General features: G+C 40.9%; 1 protein-coding gene across 4 annotated transcripts in view; it reads left to right on the forward strand.

Annotated features, from left to right (window-relative positions):
- Window positions 1–14,184, forward strand: part of tln1 (talin 1) — a 94,093-nt gene extending 79,909 nt beyond the window's left edge. For all 4 annotated transcript variants that reach the window (XM_086135941.1, XM_086135944.1, XM_086135945.1 and 1 more), the window contains 7 exons: window positions 3,268–3,373; window positions 4,715–4,839; window positions 5,586–5,711; window positions 5,981–6,043; window positions 6,129–6,311; window positions 10,659–10,784; window positions 12,863–14,184. In XM_086135941.1, coding sequence (XP_085992067.1) covers window positions 3,268–3,373; window positions 4,715–4,839; window positions 5,586–5,711; window positions 5,981–6,043; window positions 6,129–6,311; window positions 10,659–10,784; window positions 12,863–12,997 — 864 coding nt within the window. In that variant the 3' untranslated portion in view covers window positions 12,998–14,184. The remainder of the gene's footprint in view (window positions 1–3,267; window positions 3,374–4,714; window positions 4,840–5,585; window positions 5,712–5,980; window positions 6,044–6,128; window positions 6,312–10,658; window positions 10,785–12,862) is intronic.
- Window positions 14,185–15,925: the final 1,741 nt, after the last annotated feature.

Here is a 15,925-nt window from a genome sequence, read left to right on the forward strand (position 1 = left end):
ACACAGTTTGTCAAATGCTTGTTTGCTTGCACTGGACCCAGTTTGATCTCTGGCCAAACAGCCTGCCTTCGCATCCTGTATTTGTTTTCATATATGTTGAATTACCGTAAATACATCTGTTCGGTAATTCCATTGAAGAAACTGGAGCATGGATAGAAAGTTGACGTTGATATTTGATCAGTGGTAGTGTATACATGCAGCAAGAGTCACTTTCAATCATTTAGTCCAGTGGTCACCAAACTACGGCCCGCGGGCCGTATCCGGCCCGCCTCCACATTTGGTCCGGCCCCCCTGAACAATACCAGAGAGTCTTTTGATTTATTTTTCATCTGTGTATATTTGTATTTTATCATAAAATTTGGCTTTTGCAATAAAATATTCCTTAGTTATGAACTATTTTCATGATTAACTATTAGCTCGTAACAATTTCATAAACACATACAGTATAACGTGACATTTGTTCCATCCTTTTGCGGTCTGTGCCGTTATCTGGCAACCCCAGAAAAAAAAAATCCTAAACCCGTCCCTCTCAAAGAGAACGTAATCATGGCGAAAAGGTGAGGTAAGAGAAAAAAATTATTCAGAATACAGGGAATTTAACCCAAAATGGAGAAACAATTTTTTTTTTCAATGCAAAGAAAAGATTGTCTGTCTCATCTGTCGGTGGCGGTATTCAAAGAATACAATCTGCGGAGACACTATGAATCCCGTCACAAGAACAAGTACGATTTTTTGCATGGGCAAATGAGAGCAGACAAACTGTCAACGCTAAAAAGAGGAACGTTAGCTCAGCAAAATACATTTGTACGCCAAGCTCAGCTGAACCAGCCATCTGTTCGGGCTAGCTTTCGGTTTGCTCAACTGATAGCAAGCAGCGGTAAGGAGAGTTTGTCAAGAAATGCATGAATGCTGTCGCGGAGGTGGTGTGTCCTGAGAAGAAAGACGTCTTTAATACCGCGAGTGTATCAAAAAAGGTTATTTGATTTTGTGTGGGTTTCTGGGAAACAATACATTTTTACGTCTAGGTACTCTTGCAGTCACACTTTTGCTGTTACAAACTGACCCCGGACCCCCCATCAGAGAAGCGAAAAGTTATGTGGCCCTCACAGGAAAAAGTTTGGGGACCACTGATTTAGTCTGTGAGTGTTAATCCAACATGTTCATATGAAGATCTTGAACCCTTTCAGGAACAACAGTGGACATTTTATCATGTTGTCAGGTTACGGGTTATCATTATTGGTGCATGAAAGGGTTAAAATTCGCTCTAGGTTTTAAGGAATACAGTCCAACATAATGTCAGTACTCGCCCATAAAGGCAAAATTTTTCCTTCAACTTTGGTATCGTAAAACGTACTGTATGTCCACAGCTATAGTTAATCCTTGAATTTTGTCTACTTCTTAGAGAATCTTGCGCCCTCAAAAATTTGACTTGAATCACGCAAATTAAATATTCATGAGAAGAGCAAGGCAGGCAGTAGAATAAGTCCGGTACTTTCGTCATCAATTGTTTTCTCGTGAATTTATCTGTTAAGGGTGATTTAAAAAGTGTTTGCAGTGCAAATTACATGTTGTTTTTATTTTTTTCTACAAAGGTGGCTTCCTCTTGTCACTTTGCTACGGACAAAATCAACAAAACTGTTTGACCTTCACTTATGTTAAATTCAGTAATCTTTTACCCTGTTATTTGCAAGTTATTTTAGGTCTGCCTATTGAATCCGGTCAATTTGGCTTTTTTGTTTTGATTGTAAAAATTATCTTTGCATCCACTCGAATAAATTCAGTTTAGTAAAAAAAAAAAAAAAAAAAAATCAATGGTCCACTGGCAGGACCTTTTTATAGATATGATCTGAGTCCGTTCTTCTGTTCCAGACACTTGAAATGGTTTGACCGCCTTGTCCACACCCAGTCGATCTGGTTCTGAAACCGGACTATCCCTGAGGGTCTCAACGTGCTGCTTAGCAACATAGCTTGTTTTTTTGTTTATCTTCTGTCAGGAGCACGTGGCGCTATAGCAGATTTTTACCCTTTCACAACAGTTACCCTCCTCACCTTGAGAGAAATGCGAAATTAAATTCACAAACAAAATCGTTTAACTTGGGGTTTACAAATGTCCATGTTGAATTTCTGATGTGTAGCAATGCTTTTGAAGCTCAAACAACAGGAGTGGTCCCAGTGACTGTTTTTATCCGAGTGTGAGAGTGTCGGTTCATTTGTGAGCTGTGTGTGAGTTTGTGTGTGAGCTGGCATGTGCGCCGGTTTGGCTTGTTGCATGCGTTCCTGTACTATTGCGTGCACACCTCTATCTTGTCATGACAACACATCTGAAAAAACCCGAGCCGGGTACAGGCTGAGCCAAGTTAATACTTTGCAGCTGTCAGACACTTCTCCAACTTGAATAGTTCATGTCTACCTAGGACAGTTTGAGGACACCAACTGACAGTAAAATAAATGGCCCTGTTGCAATTATAGAAACCCTGACCAATTATGTTCACTGAATTTTTGAAATGGGTTTCCTATGGTATGTGATCAATAGATTTTGTTGTTTTACCGACAATGGAAAAAAAAAATCAAGGGTTTGGCATACAGTATTAACGTCATTGTCAGCAGAGGCAATAGAAGCATTTTTTGTAGGGGACCATCAGCTACATGGTTTTAAAAAGTCTACACACCCCTGTTCAATTTCAGATTTTGAGACGATAAAAAAAAGACACTAAAAGAAATAATTTCAAAATTTCTTCTTCCCAAAATGTGCTCTATAACCTGGATATACAACTCAACACAACAAAAAAAATCTAATGCTGTGGTAGTTCTCAGCCAACCAATGCCTGTGCTGTGATGTGGCAAAAAAAAAAAAAAGTTAGAAAAAGCCCGCTAGAACAGCTAAAGTTTACATGGGGTTAATCGGGGCCACTTGAAATGATGGCAGGTATGTCCTGACTCCCATTTAACACAAGTTGGAACGTGACTGTTTCATTGTGAATCCAGCTACATACCCAGTTACAAAAGGGAATTTACTTTTGTGCCACCACGCAATCTTTCTGCGTCCCATCTTGAAAACATTACCTAGTGTGAACACGAGGTAAAACACACAAAGCTTAAATCCAAACATCACACAGGAATGTGGTATCAATTAAATACAAATTAAATGCTGAAAATAATTAAGGATTTGAGCAAATGACAAAGGGTGGGATGAAAGATTACAGAAAGATCAGCATTTGTATGGTACATTAAATAGAATCTTGTTTTTTTTTTCATGCCCTCAATCAGATTATCCAGAAGCCCTCGCATGATATGAAGCAGCAGTTGGCCAGCTACTCCAAAAGGGTCGCGGGCTCTGTCACCGAGTTGATCCAGGCTGCAGAGGCCATGAAAGGTATTGTACCCGCCACATAAAAGCGCAGTCGCTGGACAATATTGTCACGTGATTCTTTAAGATGTCTGTTTGTCCTTTTATTCATGACTTTTTTTTGTGTGTGAATGAGTCATTTGTATGCTTTACAAAACTATATTTTAACATATTAGCTATGTGAATAATGTATCTTTAATTAACAAAAGCATCTGTTGGAGAAAATAATCTCAAGCGAAGTGGCACAATTAGCTTTGGTTAGTGGCTAATGCTAATTAGCCTAGCAGCGCAACTGCTGACTCCATACTATACAATACAATACAATACAATACAATACAATACATCCTGATTTATATAGTGCTTTCACAACAGCTGCAGCTGTAACAAAGCGCTTAACAAAACAGTGAACATAAAGTAAAATAATAAACACAATAAACACAACACATAACATAAAACACAGTCGTGCACTTTGTTGTTAAAAGTAGCTGTCAGGGGGTAAATCTCGTGATATTTCGGGCCTCTGGAGTTCAGGGCAAAAAGAAAACTGTCTCCTAAGTCCCCCTGGAATGTCTGACCGCCATCAGCTCAGCAGTTTGTTGCATGGTCGAGGTCAGGCAGCAAGTCCTGTCTCTTTCAGAATGTGCCATTCTGGCTCCACTCAGCAGAAGCACGTACAAGCTCACATTACACCGCCATATTTAAAGGAGGGTTTTGCACATACTGTAGTTCTAATGGTTTTCACCATGGGAAATTTGGGAGAACACCCAGTCATGTTTGAGCAGTGTGAACAGCAGAGGGCTTACAACGCAGCCTTGAGGGAAGCCGATGCGAAGTGTGATCGAACCTGAAGTGTTAAATGTATTTAGTTCGTATTGCATAACATTCGTAGCTGCAGAAGAAAAAAGGTCAAACATTTGTTTGAGAATTGTAGTTCACTTTATAACATGATACTTAAAGACGTTTTTTTTAAATTCAACTTACACTTGACTATGTCACTGTATTTAAAAAATAATAATATAACTCATAAAAACAAAACAAAAAAATAAATGATATATTTTCAAAAATAAAAAGTAGCAAACTTGCTCAAGAAAATCAAATTAAAAATGAACTGAATTGGGAAAACCAAACTCAAAATGAAATGAATTAATGAAAAATCAAAAACGATTATAAGCCTGGTTTCAGTCTACTTTGTTTCTCTGCATATATGTTACTTTTACAAGGTCCCCTGTTTGTTTTTGCATGTGTGTTTGGTTATATGACTAATCCTGTGCTTGATATTATAGTGTAATAAAATGTGTCTTTGCGAAGTTGGTCGAAGCTTGTGCCATTGTCTTCCAAAGTGCTGGAAACATTCTGAGTGTGTTGTAGGCACTGAATGGGTGGATCCTGAGGATCCTACTGTCATCGCTGAGAATGAGCTGCTCGGAGCAGCAGCAGCCATTGAAGCAGCTGCCAAGAAACTGGAGCAACTGAGACCCAGGACCAAACCCAAGGTTTCTTTTTCTTTTCTAAATAATATAGTGTGTCCACTCAGAATCAATGTCCCCCGCCTTCCACGGGACGTGAGAAAAGCTCATTTTATAAAATAACAAATATACGTACATGACGTAATGTAATATAATAACAAATAGCTATATTTGACCAACAGTGATTGTGTTGTGCAATTGAGCAAGAAGGGACCCACTCTAATGTTAATGACATAATCTCACAAATATGGAAATGCAAAGAAATATATTCTGAAAGTGGATTTCTTTCGGTTGGCTGCTCTACTTTGGGCTTTCGTCATCTTTTTCACCTTTTTTACCTTGCGTGTTTACATTCCTGAGCCTCAGGGTGTTTCTTCTTCAGTCTGAAGATGGCCATGGATGCACAATTTGTATTGATTCAGAATCAGCTGTTAGCAGTCTGTGCTAAGTTAAAAAACATGAAAATCTGGCAATTAATAAAATAATTGTTTCTAAAAAATGTATCGAAAAAGTGTCAAACTGCGACAGTGTATCAAATCAACCCAAGACGTGAATATATTCTCTATTTTTGCACCCCTAAAAGATTTAGCAGCGTGTCCAGTCCATGGCATGACGGATTGTATATCTCTCATCTTGTTATTCTTGACCCCTGTGCGCGGTTGTTAACTTTCCAAATGAGGGCACCTTTTTGTTTTTAACAACTGCTTCGCACCTCATCACAGTTGTTGCACATGATGTATTTATTGACTGTTGGTTTCCCCCTCCTTAAACAGGAAGCAGATGAGAGCTTGAACTTTGAGGAGCAAATTCTTGAGGCCGCCAAGTCTATTGCTGCAGCCACCAGTGCTCTGGTCAAAGCTGCTTCGGCAGCACAGAGGGAGCTGGTTGCTCAAGGAAAGGTAAGGCTTACCCAATACATGTCAACTATCCACAATGAAAATTCAGCTGTGGGCCCCTCACGACACAAAGCCCACGTCCATTTATTTAGAGTCCCCCCCCCCCTTCGATTGGATTGGCCTTAAACATGCTCATACTCCTTAAAACAGACATTTATTTAAGTGTGTTTTGTCGTCAAATCTTAATCATAACTATGATGAATGAATCATCCATTGCCCAGCAACACATAAGTACGACATAATAACGACATGCCATTCTGACACATTTACAGGTGGGAGCTATTCCAGCCAATGCAGTGGATGATGGACAGTGGTCTCAGGGTCTGATTTCTGCCGTGAGTCTTCTCCATCCAGTTTGAAATACTGTATCAAAGAATGTACTTGCCAATTTTAACCTGTCAATGCCTTTGGACTCCTTAGGCGCGAATGGTAGCTGCAGCTACCAACAATCTTTGTGAGGCTGCCAACTCAGCGGTTCAGGGACACGCAAGTGAGGAGAAGCTCATATCTTCTGCCAAGCAGGTGGCAGCCTCGACTGCTCAACTTCTGGTGGCCTGCAAGGTCAAGGCTGACCAAGACTCCCAGACCATGAAGAGGCTTCAGGTTAGCACTGCATGCCAATGCCAACTCCGGTAATACCTAAAATGTCTTTTTTTGAAAGAAAAAAAAAAAAGTCAGGTCAACCGTTATAACACGCTGCCCGGAACAACTTCAAAATAAAAGCATAAAAGCATTGATGACCATATATGATTTTATTAGCTCAGATTTATTTTGAAGTTGGCCTTCTTACTGCATTGGTGGCGGGTCACTGTGATGCATCCTCAAAAATTGTTGCTATGCTTACCTTGACTTCTTCTTGGTAGTGTACACGTAAATAAGCAGAAAAAAATGTTTTGTTTTGTTTTTTTTTTTAAGTGAGGTACCTAGTTGACTTTATATTTGACTTTAATTTCATCCCACTTGGCAGCCCAGTGGCCAACTGGTTAGCATGTCGGCCTCACAGGGTTCGATTCCAGCTCCGGCTTTCCTGTGTGGAGCTTGCATGTTCTCCCCGCGCTTGCGTGGGTTTTTTTCCGGGTACTCCAGTTTCCTCCCACATTCCAAAAACATGCTTGGCAGGCTAATGGAACACTCTAAAATTTAGAGTGTTCCATTACGTCGATCCTGATCTACCGGTAGATCTAAGACAGGTCCCAAGTAGATCCGAGGAGTGTCGAGGAGAAAAAAAACAAACAACCATTTGTGTGTCTTTGTACATGTTAGTAATATATATTTTTTGTGTTAATGTACGCTGCACTCTAATCATCCTATCAGTCTAATTTTCACAAAAAAAAATAAATTAAAAATAAAATAAAGCAGGTAAATCTTGAATTTACGGTGGCGTGATTACGTCACCGGAAGTTGTTTGCGCTCAGCAGTCTGCAATTGCAGCTTGTGATCAGAGCTGTTGCGCTCTATCTTTTATCGTCATGATTCTCATTCAGAGTTTGCTTCGTGTACAATTCACCGAGGGCACGGACAAAGAATAGGAATCGAGGAGGGCCCAGGGAAGCACTTTAAAACGGTACGTGTGAGCTACGATAGTTAACAGGCTGCAAAAGTGCATCGCGTGCCTCAGTGTCAGGCTGTTTCTCATCATGGCGTGTGTGTGTGCGTGTGTGTGTGCGCGTGTGTGTGTGTGTGTGTGTGTGTGTGTGCGTGTGTGTGTGTGTGTGTGCGCGCGCGTGCCAGTAAGGCACCTCCAGGGAGGTTAGTTGATCGAAAAGTAGATCTTCGGTCCAAAAAGTTTGGGCGCCCCTGTTCTAAATTGTTCATAGGTGTGAGTGTGAGCGCAGATGGTTGTTGGTCTATGTGTGTCCTGCAATTGGCTGGCAACCAGTTCAGGGTGTACCCCGCCTACTGCCCAAATGCAGCTGGGATGGGCTCCAGCACGCCCCACGACCCTTGTGAGGATGAGCGGATCAGAAAATGGATGGATGGATGGAGTAATCACACCTGAAACATGAAACATAAAGTGGATATTTGTGGTGATAGTAGCAATCTAGCCATCCAGACGGTTCATTTATTACTTGCGGCAACAACGTGACCTAATCTTCAGTAAAGATCCCCAAATGAATGACAAGATTTAAAAGGCCCAAAATAATTCTACCTCTTCCCACATCACTCCTCTGTAGACATGAGATGATAAAAATATGAGCTCCTTCGCACTGGACCATATTTACTTCTGTAAATACTGCCACGTGATGTCATACTTTGTGCGTGCGTCTCAACGTCGTGCTTTGGATACGTGCCTGTCACATCACGGGCGCATTCCGTTCTCATTAAGATAAGATAAGATAAGAAAACCTTTATTAGTCTCGCAATGGAGAAATTCCCAATTCACAGCAGCAAAGTTACGAAAGGAAGAAGTAGAACAACAAAATATAGGAGCTGCTGGAAAGGCAGCCACTCTTGCGGCGCCATTTTGAAGTCAAAATAACACAACACAACACATAGGACACAGACAGTCGTGCAATCTTCACCACTTTTCTGCATACACTTTGTTGTCTGAAGCAGTTAGAGATGAAAGAGGAGAGGATCAAAGTGTCCTTTCACCAGTGGATCAGAGACGTCATGCTGAAAATGTGCACACGTCTGCTACAAGCTAAGTTTTGAAAGCAAACACGAAGCTATAGCGTCCATTGACGAAAAGAGATTCGTTCACTTCTCCTGTCCCATATAATCCGCTTCAAACTCCTAGCCGCGACTCCCAGTTCCATTTCCAAGTTAGAAATCACATTTAGCATCATGCCCTGCTGTGTGCCCAGTTGACTTTTTGGGCATTTTTCTTCTGGGAGAAAAAGTATTGTCTAAAATATACAGTGGTGCCTTGACTTATAAATCTAATTTGTTCCGACACCATACATCACACAGAACCCAATCTTACACACACACACACACACACACACACCCGCACACACACACACACACACACGCTGTGGTACATTGGTGCCATGTGTCTTTAAACAGCATGACAGCTATTGCCGGCTACCTCTCTTTGTAGCTGGCGTTTCCCCAGTCCCGCTGTGTGCAGCAGCTGCTGGCTGCTTCAGCAAGAAGCTGTCTTGTGTCTCTTTAGCAGAGTGTACACTCCAAAAAAAAAAACGCTTTGCCCTTTTAGGGAGTTATGCTCAAGGCTAATTTACATAAACATATAGGGTAATAATGCTACAGGACATGAATTCTGCACTGCGCGGAACGAATGAGTTTTGTGAAAGAAAGCTAAAATCGAACATTGTGAATGCACTGTATAAAAAGAAAAGTGGGTGAACTCAAAATTTGAAGGCACCGAATTTTAATTAAATTTTAAGTTGGAAATATTTTCCGTTTTTCTGTTGTGAAAATTGTCACATTTCACAACAAAGAGTTTACAGAACTGTTGGCCTTTGTGTTGTTCCCCCCCACACTTTCAAAGAAGGGGGAAAAACTGAGAAAACAACTTGCTTATTTGTTGTGCTGACATTGTTGCCATAAATATTATAATATATATTTTAAAGTTGTCCCAACTTAAATATTGTTTTCGCCTCTCAAAATACATTTTTTTGCAGTGTAGATGTCAGGAATTGCAGTTCATGAACCCAAGCACTATTTGTTGTAAAACCTCTTTGTAAACTAATTTGTTCTTCAATCGAGGTTCCATCACAATTAGTTTTTTTTTCATTACGCTGGAGGCGGGGCACTTATAAGTCAAGGTACCACTGACTGAACTGTCAAACTGAAACTGTGGATATTTCCAAGACAGTGAAAGCGCAGCAATCACCTGTCATAGCAAACACCGCTAAATGTTATATTTATTTATGACTGTGTATCTTAACTGAGAGCACATCAGTCAGTCCCAGCCAGCTCGTGTTCTCTGATCCAATAAGCAGTGGCTTATCCCCTCCTCTTCTGGGCCTGCAGCTGCCACCACAGTAATTCCCATATATTTATGTCCAGTGGGGGGATCTTGGAAACAATCCACCAGTCAACCAATGGCACCCAGAACTGGAAACATTAGCCCTGACCTATGTTTACACTCTTAGCATCTTGTCTCTTCCCTTTGCAATGATGCTTTTTAAAGCTAATCTCACCATCTTTTAAGGCTGTCATGTAAAACGGTTTACTGTACATAAAGCGAACATTTTTTTTTTGTTTATTTTTGTAAATTACTACATTGTATGCAATTAATTTACGATGAATCAAAAGTTACAGAGCAGTGTGAGGGCCAGTGGGCGACAGAATTGCATGGTATGGTAGAACTGGCCTGGTGTGATTGTGAGCATGGAATAAAATGTGAATTATATCCTGGATGTGACTGAAGTAAATATTTGTTTTAAAACGTGATCGTTTTGTGAAGTGAGGCATTTATCAAATCAGTTATGACATCAGTTTTGAGGTAGGGCTGCAATCATAACCGATTGCTTCAGTGGAGCCGGACAGTTGTTGAAAGTTCACGTCAAGGCTCTGATTCACAGTAGCATTCCAATCAAAGATAAACTAATCGGATGATTGTATAATGTTTTTGTGATTGTGTCATCCACTACTGCGCTCAGCATCTGCTCCAGCCCACAGAGCCACAAAAGGAGAGAAAGCTCCTCTTCCTCGACCAATGAGAGAAATGTTTGGCTTTGAGTTGCACTACACCAGCCCACATGTTTTCCTTTTACAGAAATTTCCAGGCACCACCAAAAAAAAAACATTGTTATGGTTTTCAGGTCTACTGTAAGAGCACTCGTGGTTGCTTCCTTTCCCTTTAAGGAATTGCTGCTCACAACAGACCAAGTCATGCGCTCATTTCCCTGAAAATATGTCATCATCGAAACAGATGAATGCCTTCAGTTAACAGTTAACATTACAAGAGATATGATTTGTTTGTTTTTTTAGGTGCCACGTGTATGCGCTTTTTCTCAACTGATGTCTGTGTTTCGCTAGGCTGCTGGAAATGCTGTGAAGAGAGCTTCGGATAACCTGGTGAAGGCGGCACAGAAAGCGGCGTTTGATGCTCAGGATGACCAAGCGGTGGTGGTCAAGAGCAAGATGGTGGGAGGTATCGCTCAGGTGAGTCGAACCGAAGACATTCCAGTCATTCAAGTTAATGATCGCATGTAGGTATGAACTGCCACAGGAATGTTAAATTAAGCAGAGCACAGGCATACTTTATTAGTGGATGCATTAAGCCATCGTACATATTATTTGTTTATTGCAATATTTTTGGAGGGAGGAAACATAAAGTTAGTAACGCCTCTTGCATTTCAAACGAACTGTCAACGGTTCCCACTACTGCAGCGCTCATCACTCCCCAGACCACGACACTCCCGCCACCACGACTGACTGTAGGCAAGACACAGTTGTCATCGTAATCCTCACCTGGTTGTCATCACACATGCTTGACGTCATCTGAATCAAATAATTTTCTCAGTCTCATCATATCACCGGACAGAGTTCCCGTCATGCACATTGTTCCAAATAAACAATCTAGTATGTTAACTGATATTCGGTTATTGTCAGGTCCTTATTTTCATCAGTAAAACAAAAACACATTGTCTTGTCCAGGGAAACCAAGACAACAAGTATAATAAAAAATAACGAGATTTATTTGAGAAAGAAAAAAAACATGGGGAGACACCATTCCCATATCTGCAAACGGAACCTCCAATGGTACGAACAGTTAGTTACATTTAGCACTGCTAGATGTCAAATTCCCATTACAATTCTCCTCTTTTGATCCTAAGGATCAACAAGGAGGAAAAAACAAAAACAAGAGCACAATTCGATATGCAATGAGAGAGGGTCCCCAAATTAACATCAGACTGAAGAGGGCGTGTGGTTTGAAAACAGTCACCATAAAGAGGTCGGAAGTGGATGCCAGGCATTTCCAGCCGTTTGTCTTTGTTAGGGGGTGAAGTACACACAGGGCGGAGGAGTTGTCCAATGGGCGAGGTTGAATAGGCAATGCATCAGTGTTGATGTGACAGCGCGACAAGGATTTGGGAAATGTTAGTAAAAGACCCAGGTGAGGAGACGGGACGGGTAGCGTTTAGCTCTGTGGGGTCGACTGAGATGGTTTGGACTAGTACCGTATTGGCCCGAATATAAGACGGTGTTTTTTTGCATTGAAATAAGACTGCGGCCCGGCAGTCCAGTGGTTAGCGCGTCGACTTCACAGTGCAGAGGTACCGGGTTCGATTCCAGCTCCGGCCTCCCTGTGTGGAGTTTGCATGTTCTCCCCGGGCTTGCGTGGGTTTTCTCCGGGTGCTCCGGTTTCCTCCCACATTCCAAAAACATGCATGGCAGGCTGATTGGACGCTCTAAATTGTCCCTAGGTGTGAGTGTGGGTGTGGATGGTTGTTCGTCTCTGTGTGCCCTGCGATTGGCTGGCAACTGATTCAGGGTGTCCCCCGCCTACTGCCCGAAGATGGCTGGGATAGGCTCCAGCACCCCCCGCGACCCTAGTGAGGATCAAGCGGTTCGGAAAATGGATGGATGGATGGAAATAAGACTGAAAAAGTGGGGGGTCGTCTTATACTTGGGGTCAAGACATTATACCCATTCACGACACTAGATGGCGCCAGATATCATTGAAGCGAATGCTGAACTTGACTCCCCAGGCCAAAGTGAACCTCTGTCACGAAGAATAAAAATAAAAATAGCGGTAAGAAAGAAAAGAGAAGAAAATAATAGAAGAGATAACAGAAAATGAAGAAACGTAGCAACAATCTGGAGAAAAGTGGGTCGAAGATCGGCCAGGTTAACCGGCAGCTGAGTAGACGTTATGATGTAATTTACATTTCAAAAACCAGAAGCCATTCATTTACGAATGTGATTGCACTTTAGTTTACATAGTTTACAATGTTCAGATATTAAGATTTGAATGAGGCAAAACAACATGCTTTTTCTCTCTCAAATATATTGTTATAATCATTTGTTTCAGATGTACTGTAATTATTTTCTGTATAAAAATTGAATTGGTGGTCAAAAAGTCTTTTTTCAAACTTGAGTCTTGAAAAAGAGGCGGTCGTCTTATAATCAGGGCCGTCTTATATTCAGGCCAATACGGTATTTTTTTCGTGGATATTGTCAGCACAACAAAGTTGTTTTGGTGGGTCTACAAAGTGTACCAACATAATGTGTTGCAGATTATCGCTGCCCAAGAGGAGATGCTTCGCAAGGAAAGGGAGCTGGATGAGGCCAGGAAGAGGCTGGCCATGATCAGGCAGCAGCAGTACAAATTTCTACCCTCAGAACTGCGGGAAGATGGTCAGGAACAGTGAGAGAATCGGTGGTACAATGGTGATTCATGGAATGCTCAGGTCCTGTACCCAGCGACATGGAAAGAAATTGGGGTAGGGAGATGGGGGAGCTAATTCCGCAGCAATTATACTGAATTTGTCCCTCTAGGTCATTTTCAAAGTGAAATGTGCTATAATCTTTGATACAGAAATAGATGTATATGCCTTGAATCCTTACAAGTTATCTATGCTTTTTGATATGTACTGATTGATTATTTACAAAATATAGGGCTCACTTTATAGTTCTTTTTTTCTTCTAATTGTGTGGTCTACATTTTGGAAATGCCACGTGCCTTCATAACTCGAATTTAGCATTTAGACAGTTGAAGGTAAGCACAATTATATGCTTTACTCCGAAATTTCTATGCAAAGTTTATGTGACAAAAAAAAATTAAGTGGCTCAGTGTATAACCGTGTCATAAGCACATGACAATATTTGAATTGATGGTGAATGTTTTTAAAATGAAAGCAGTGACATTGCAATGGAAGAGTGCGGGGACAAAAATATATTTTTTACAGATTTAGCAATTTATTAGCTATTTGACTTTCATTCGTGTTGTACGGCATAGTTTTTGAAATTGAACAAGGACAGTATTTAGTCATGGATTATATTTGAGAGAGCGGTCAAAAATCAAGAGGCTTGATATTTAACATTTGTATTCACTGTATTTGGATGTGAAATGATTAATTGAACCTTTGCCAAAGTATTGTGTCTGATGCAGAACTAATAACAGTCTACTGTAGGGGATCCCCATCGCAGTATAGTTTACGGATGTCTGTCTGTGCATTATTTTGAAGTGACATCATTATTTTCCCTTTACGAAGTCCCGAATGTTAAATCACAATATTTTTTTCCCTTAGTGTATAATTGTTTTTCAAAGTGCCTTTCTATTGAATGTATCAAGTAAATACATTCTCTGATGCCTGTCATTTATCCTCCAACGCACTTAACTCACGTCACTAAGTTAACAGGGCATCATATAAACTCACCATTGAAATAATATTTGGCACAGCTACAGTAAGTAGATTGCTGACTTTAAAAATCTGTCATTTTCAAAAGCCATTATTTCACATTATGACTTTGGTATAAATATAATGCCGGTGTAAAACAGTAGCACATCGCGCTGTACTGAAGCTATGTATATGCATTAAAGCCAGTTTTCATTGGAGCTCTTCATTTCTATTTTCCTGTCCACAGATTCTTTCCTGTATTACACCCTTTGTGCATTATACACCCTATATAGTGGATATCAATAGTCTACACACCCATGTGCGAATATCAGGTTTTTGTGGTAAAACTGAACCCCCCAAAAAATGTCACCTTTAATATAATGTATAACCAATATAACCCGGGGAAGTAAAATTCAATGAGAGGTTTCCCAATTGTGCACCCTCCTATCACATTATTTGGATGTAGGCGGCTGTGTTCAGAAGTAACCAATCATATTCAAACTCATGTTAAATGGGGCTCAGCACACAATTGTCACCCTTGAAAGCTCAGACTCCATTTAACCCTTTCATGCACAAATAATGACAAACTATACCCTGATAAGCTGTCCACTGTAGTAACCGCTGTCCCAAAAAGGGTTAAAGTTCCGATGTTCTAGTACACTTTTCCTGCCTTTTTTATTTTATTTTATTTTTATTTTTATTTTTTTTGCGTTATACACACACACACACACACATAAAGAAGTTGGATTTGTACTACTCGGACTGTACCAGTTGCAACCTCGGTGTCCCCGGCAAATTTAAACGGCAAAAATGGCTCATGGGGAAAAAATTGTTTTTCTACTTTTTTTTTCTCAAAACACATTTTGACCCGCCTTTATTAGTTGCTTAATTTTGATCAAGAAATTATCGTATAAGCATTTCATACATGTCACCAAATAACTTCATGCAGGGAGATTGCGGCATATCTTCACACGGTCAGTACAAATCACAGTGTTATGTGAAGTTATGTTAAATAACTAAATTAATGTAAGAATAAATAGAGACATATTTTAAACTATGTAATTAATTTTCATGGTCTGTCTCTCCATGGTGGTTGGCATTGTCAAGTGATGTGAGGAGGGGGGATATTTTTTTTCTCTCAGACTTCGCAACTTGGGCCAACCAGTTTGAGTGCTCGTTTGGGTGCTCTTTTCCTGGTTAGAGTTCCGAAAATCTCAACTTCCTACTTTGCTGGAATGCAGCATTTGGCTCCAAATGTAGCGGGGCTTGTATGTCCAAAAATTAGACCAAACACGCCTGTCCGGTGCATTTTCACTCATGTGGTCCCCAAGTTCACTGGGGTCAGGGATGTATACTGTACTGTGCTTGAGTGCAGCGCTAATAAAACTTTAGGAGCTCTATTTTTGTGACCGGTGCAGATTCATCATGGCATGCAGCATTAATCTGCACAGTGGCAGTTTAACTCATTCGGTACCAGCCAATTCTGGACCAAGGCTGAAAAGACGTTTAAAAACGTCTTTGGGAGTGAATGAGTTAAGATGGGTGTCAGTAACTTCACAGATGTGTGCAAACCAGCATATTTTAGGTGGTTTGCACCGATGTGGGCATGGACACAACCTGCGCCAGTATTTAGACGTGGCCCGAACAGGTGTGAGATTTGATCGATTGTGTGAGCCACTGTGCCCAAGCACGATATGGATTTTATACAGTATGTGTGGGATATTCTGCCCGACTGAAGATGGATGCCAAACTAAGATTGCAGCACAGCAGTGTTTTACCACCAAAGAGCTCTCACTTAAGGGTACCTGAGCAGTTTCAGGCGGCAAAAATTTGTCAATCCAAACCACGGCTGGACCGATTTTATGACCAATATTTTTAACTGCAGCTGTCCTTCAGCCTGCCGCATTCTGGTCTACAGGCCAAGTACTTCCACACTGAGCTCGACTTCCATTTTAAGGT

Source organism: Hippocampus guttulatus, chromosome 17, assembly GCF_054856545.1.
Source record: "Hippocampus guttulatus isolate MCC_2025c chromosome 17, RoL_Hgut_1.0, whole genome shotgun sequence".
Taxonomy (NCBI): Eukaryota; Metazoa; Chordata; class Actinopteri; order Syngnathiformes; family Syngnathidae; genus Hippocampus; species Hippocampus guttulatus.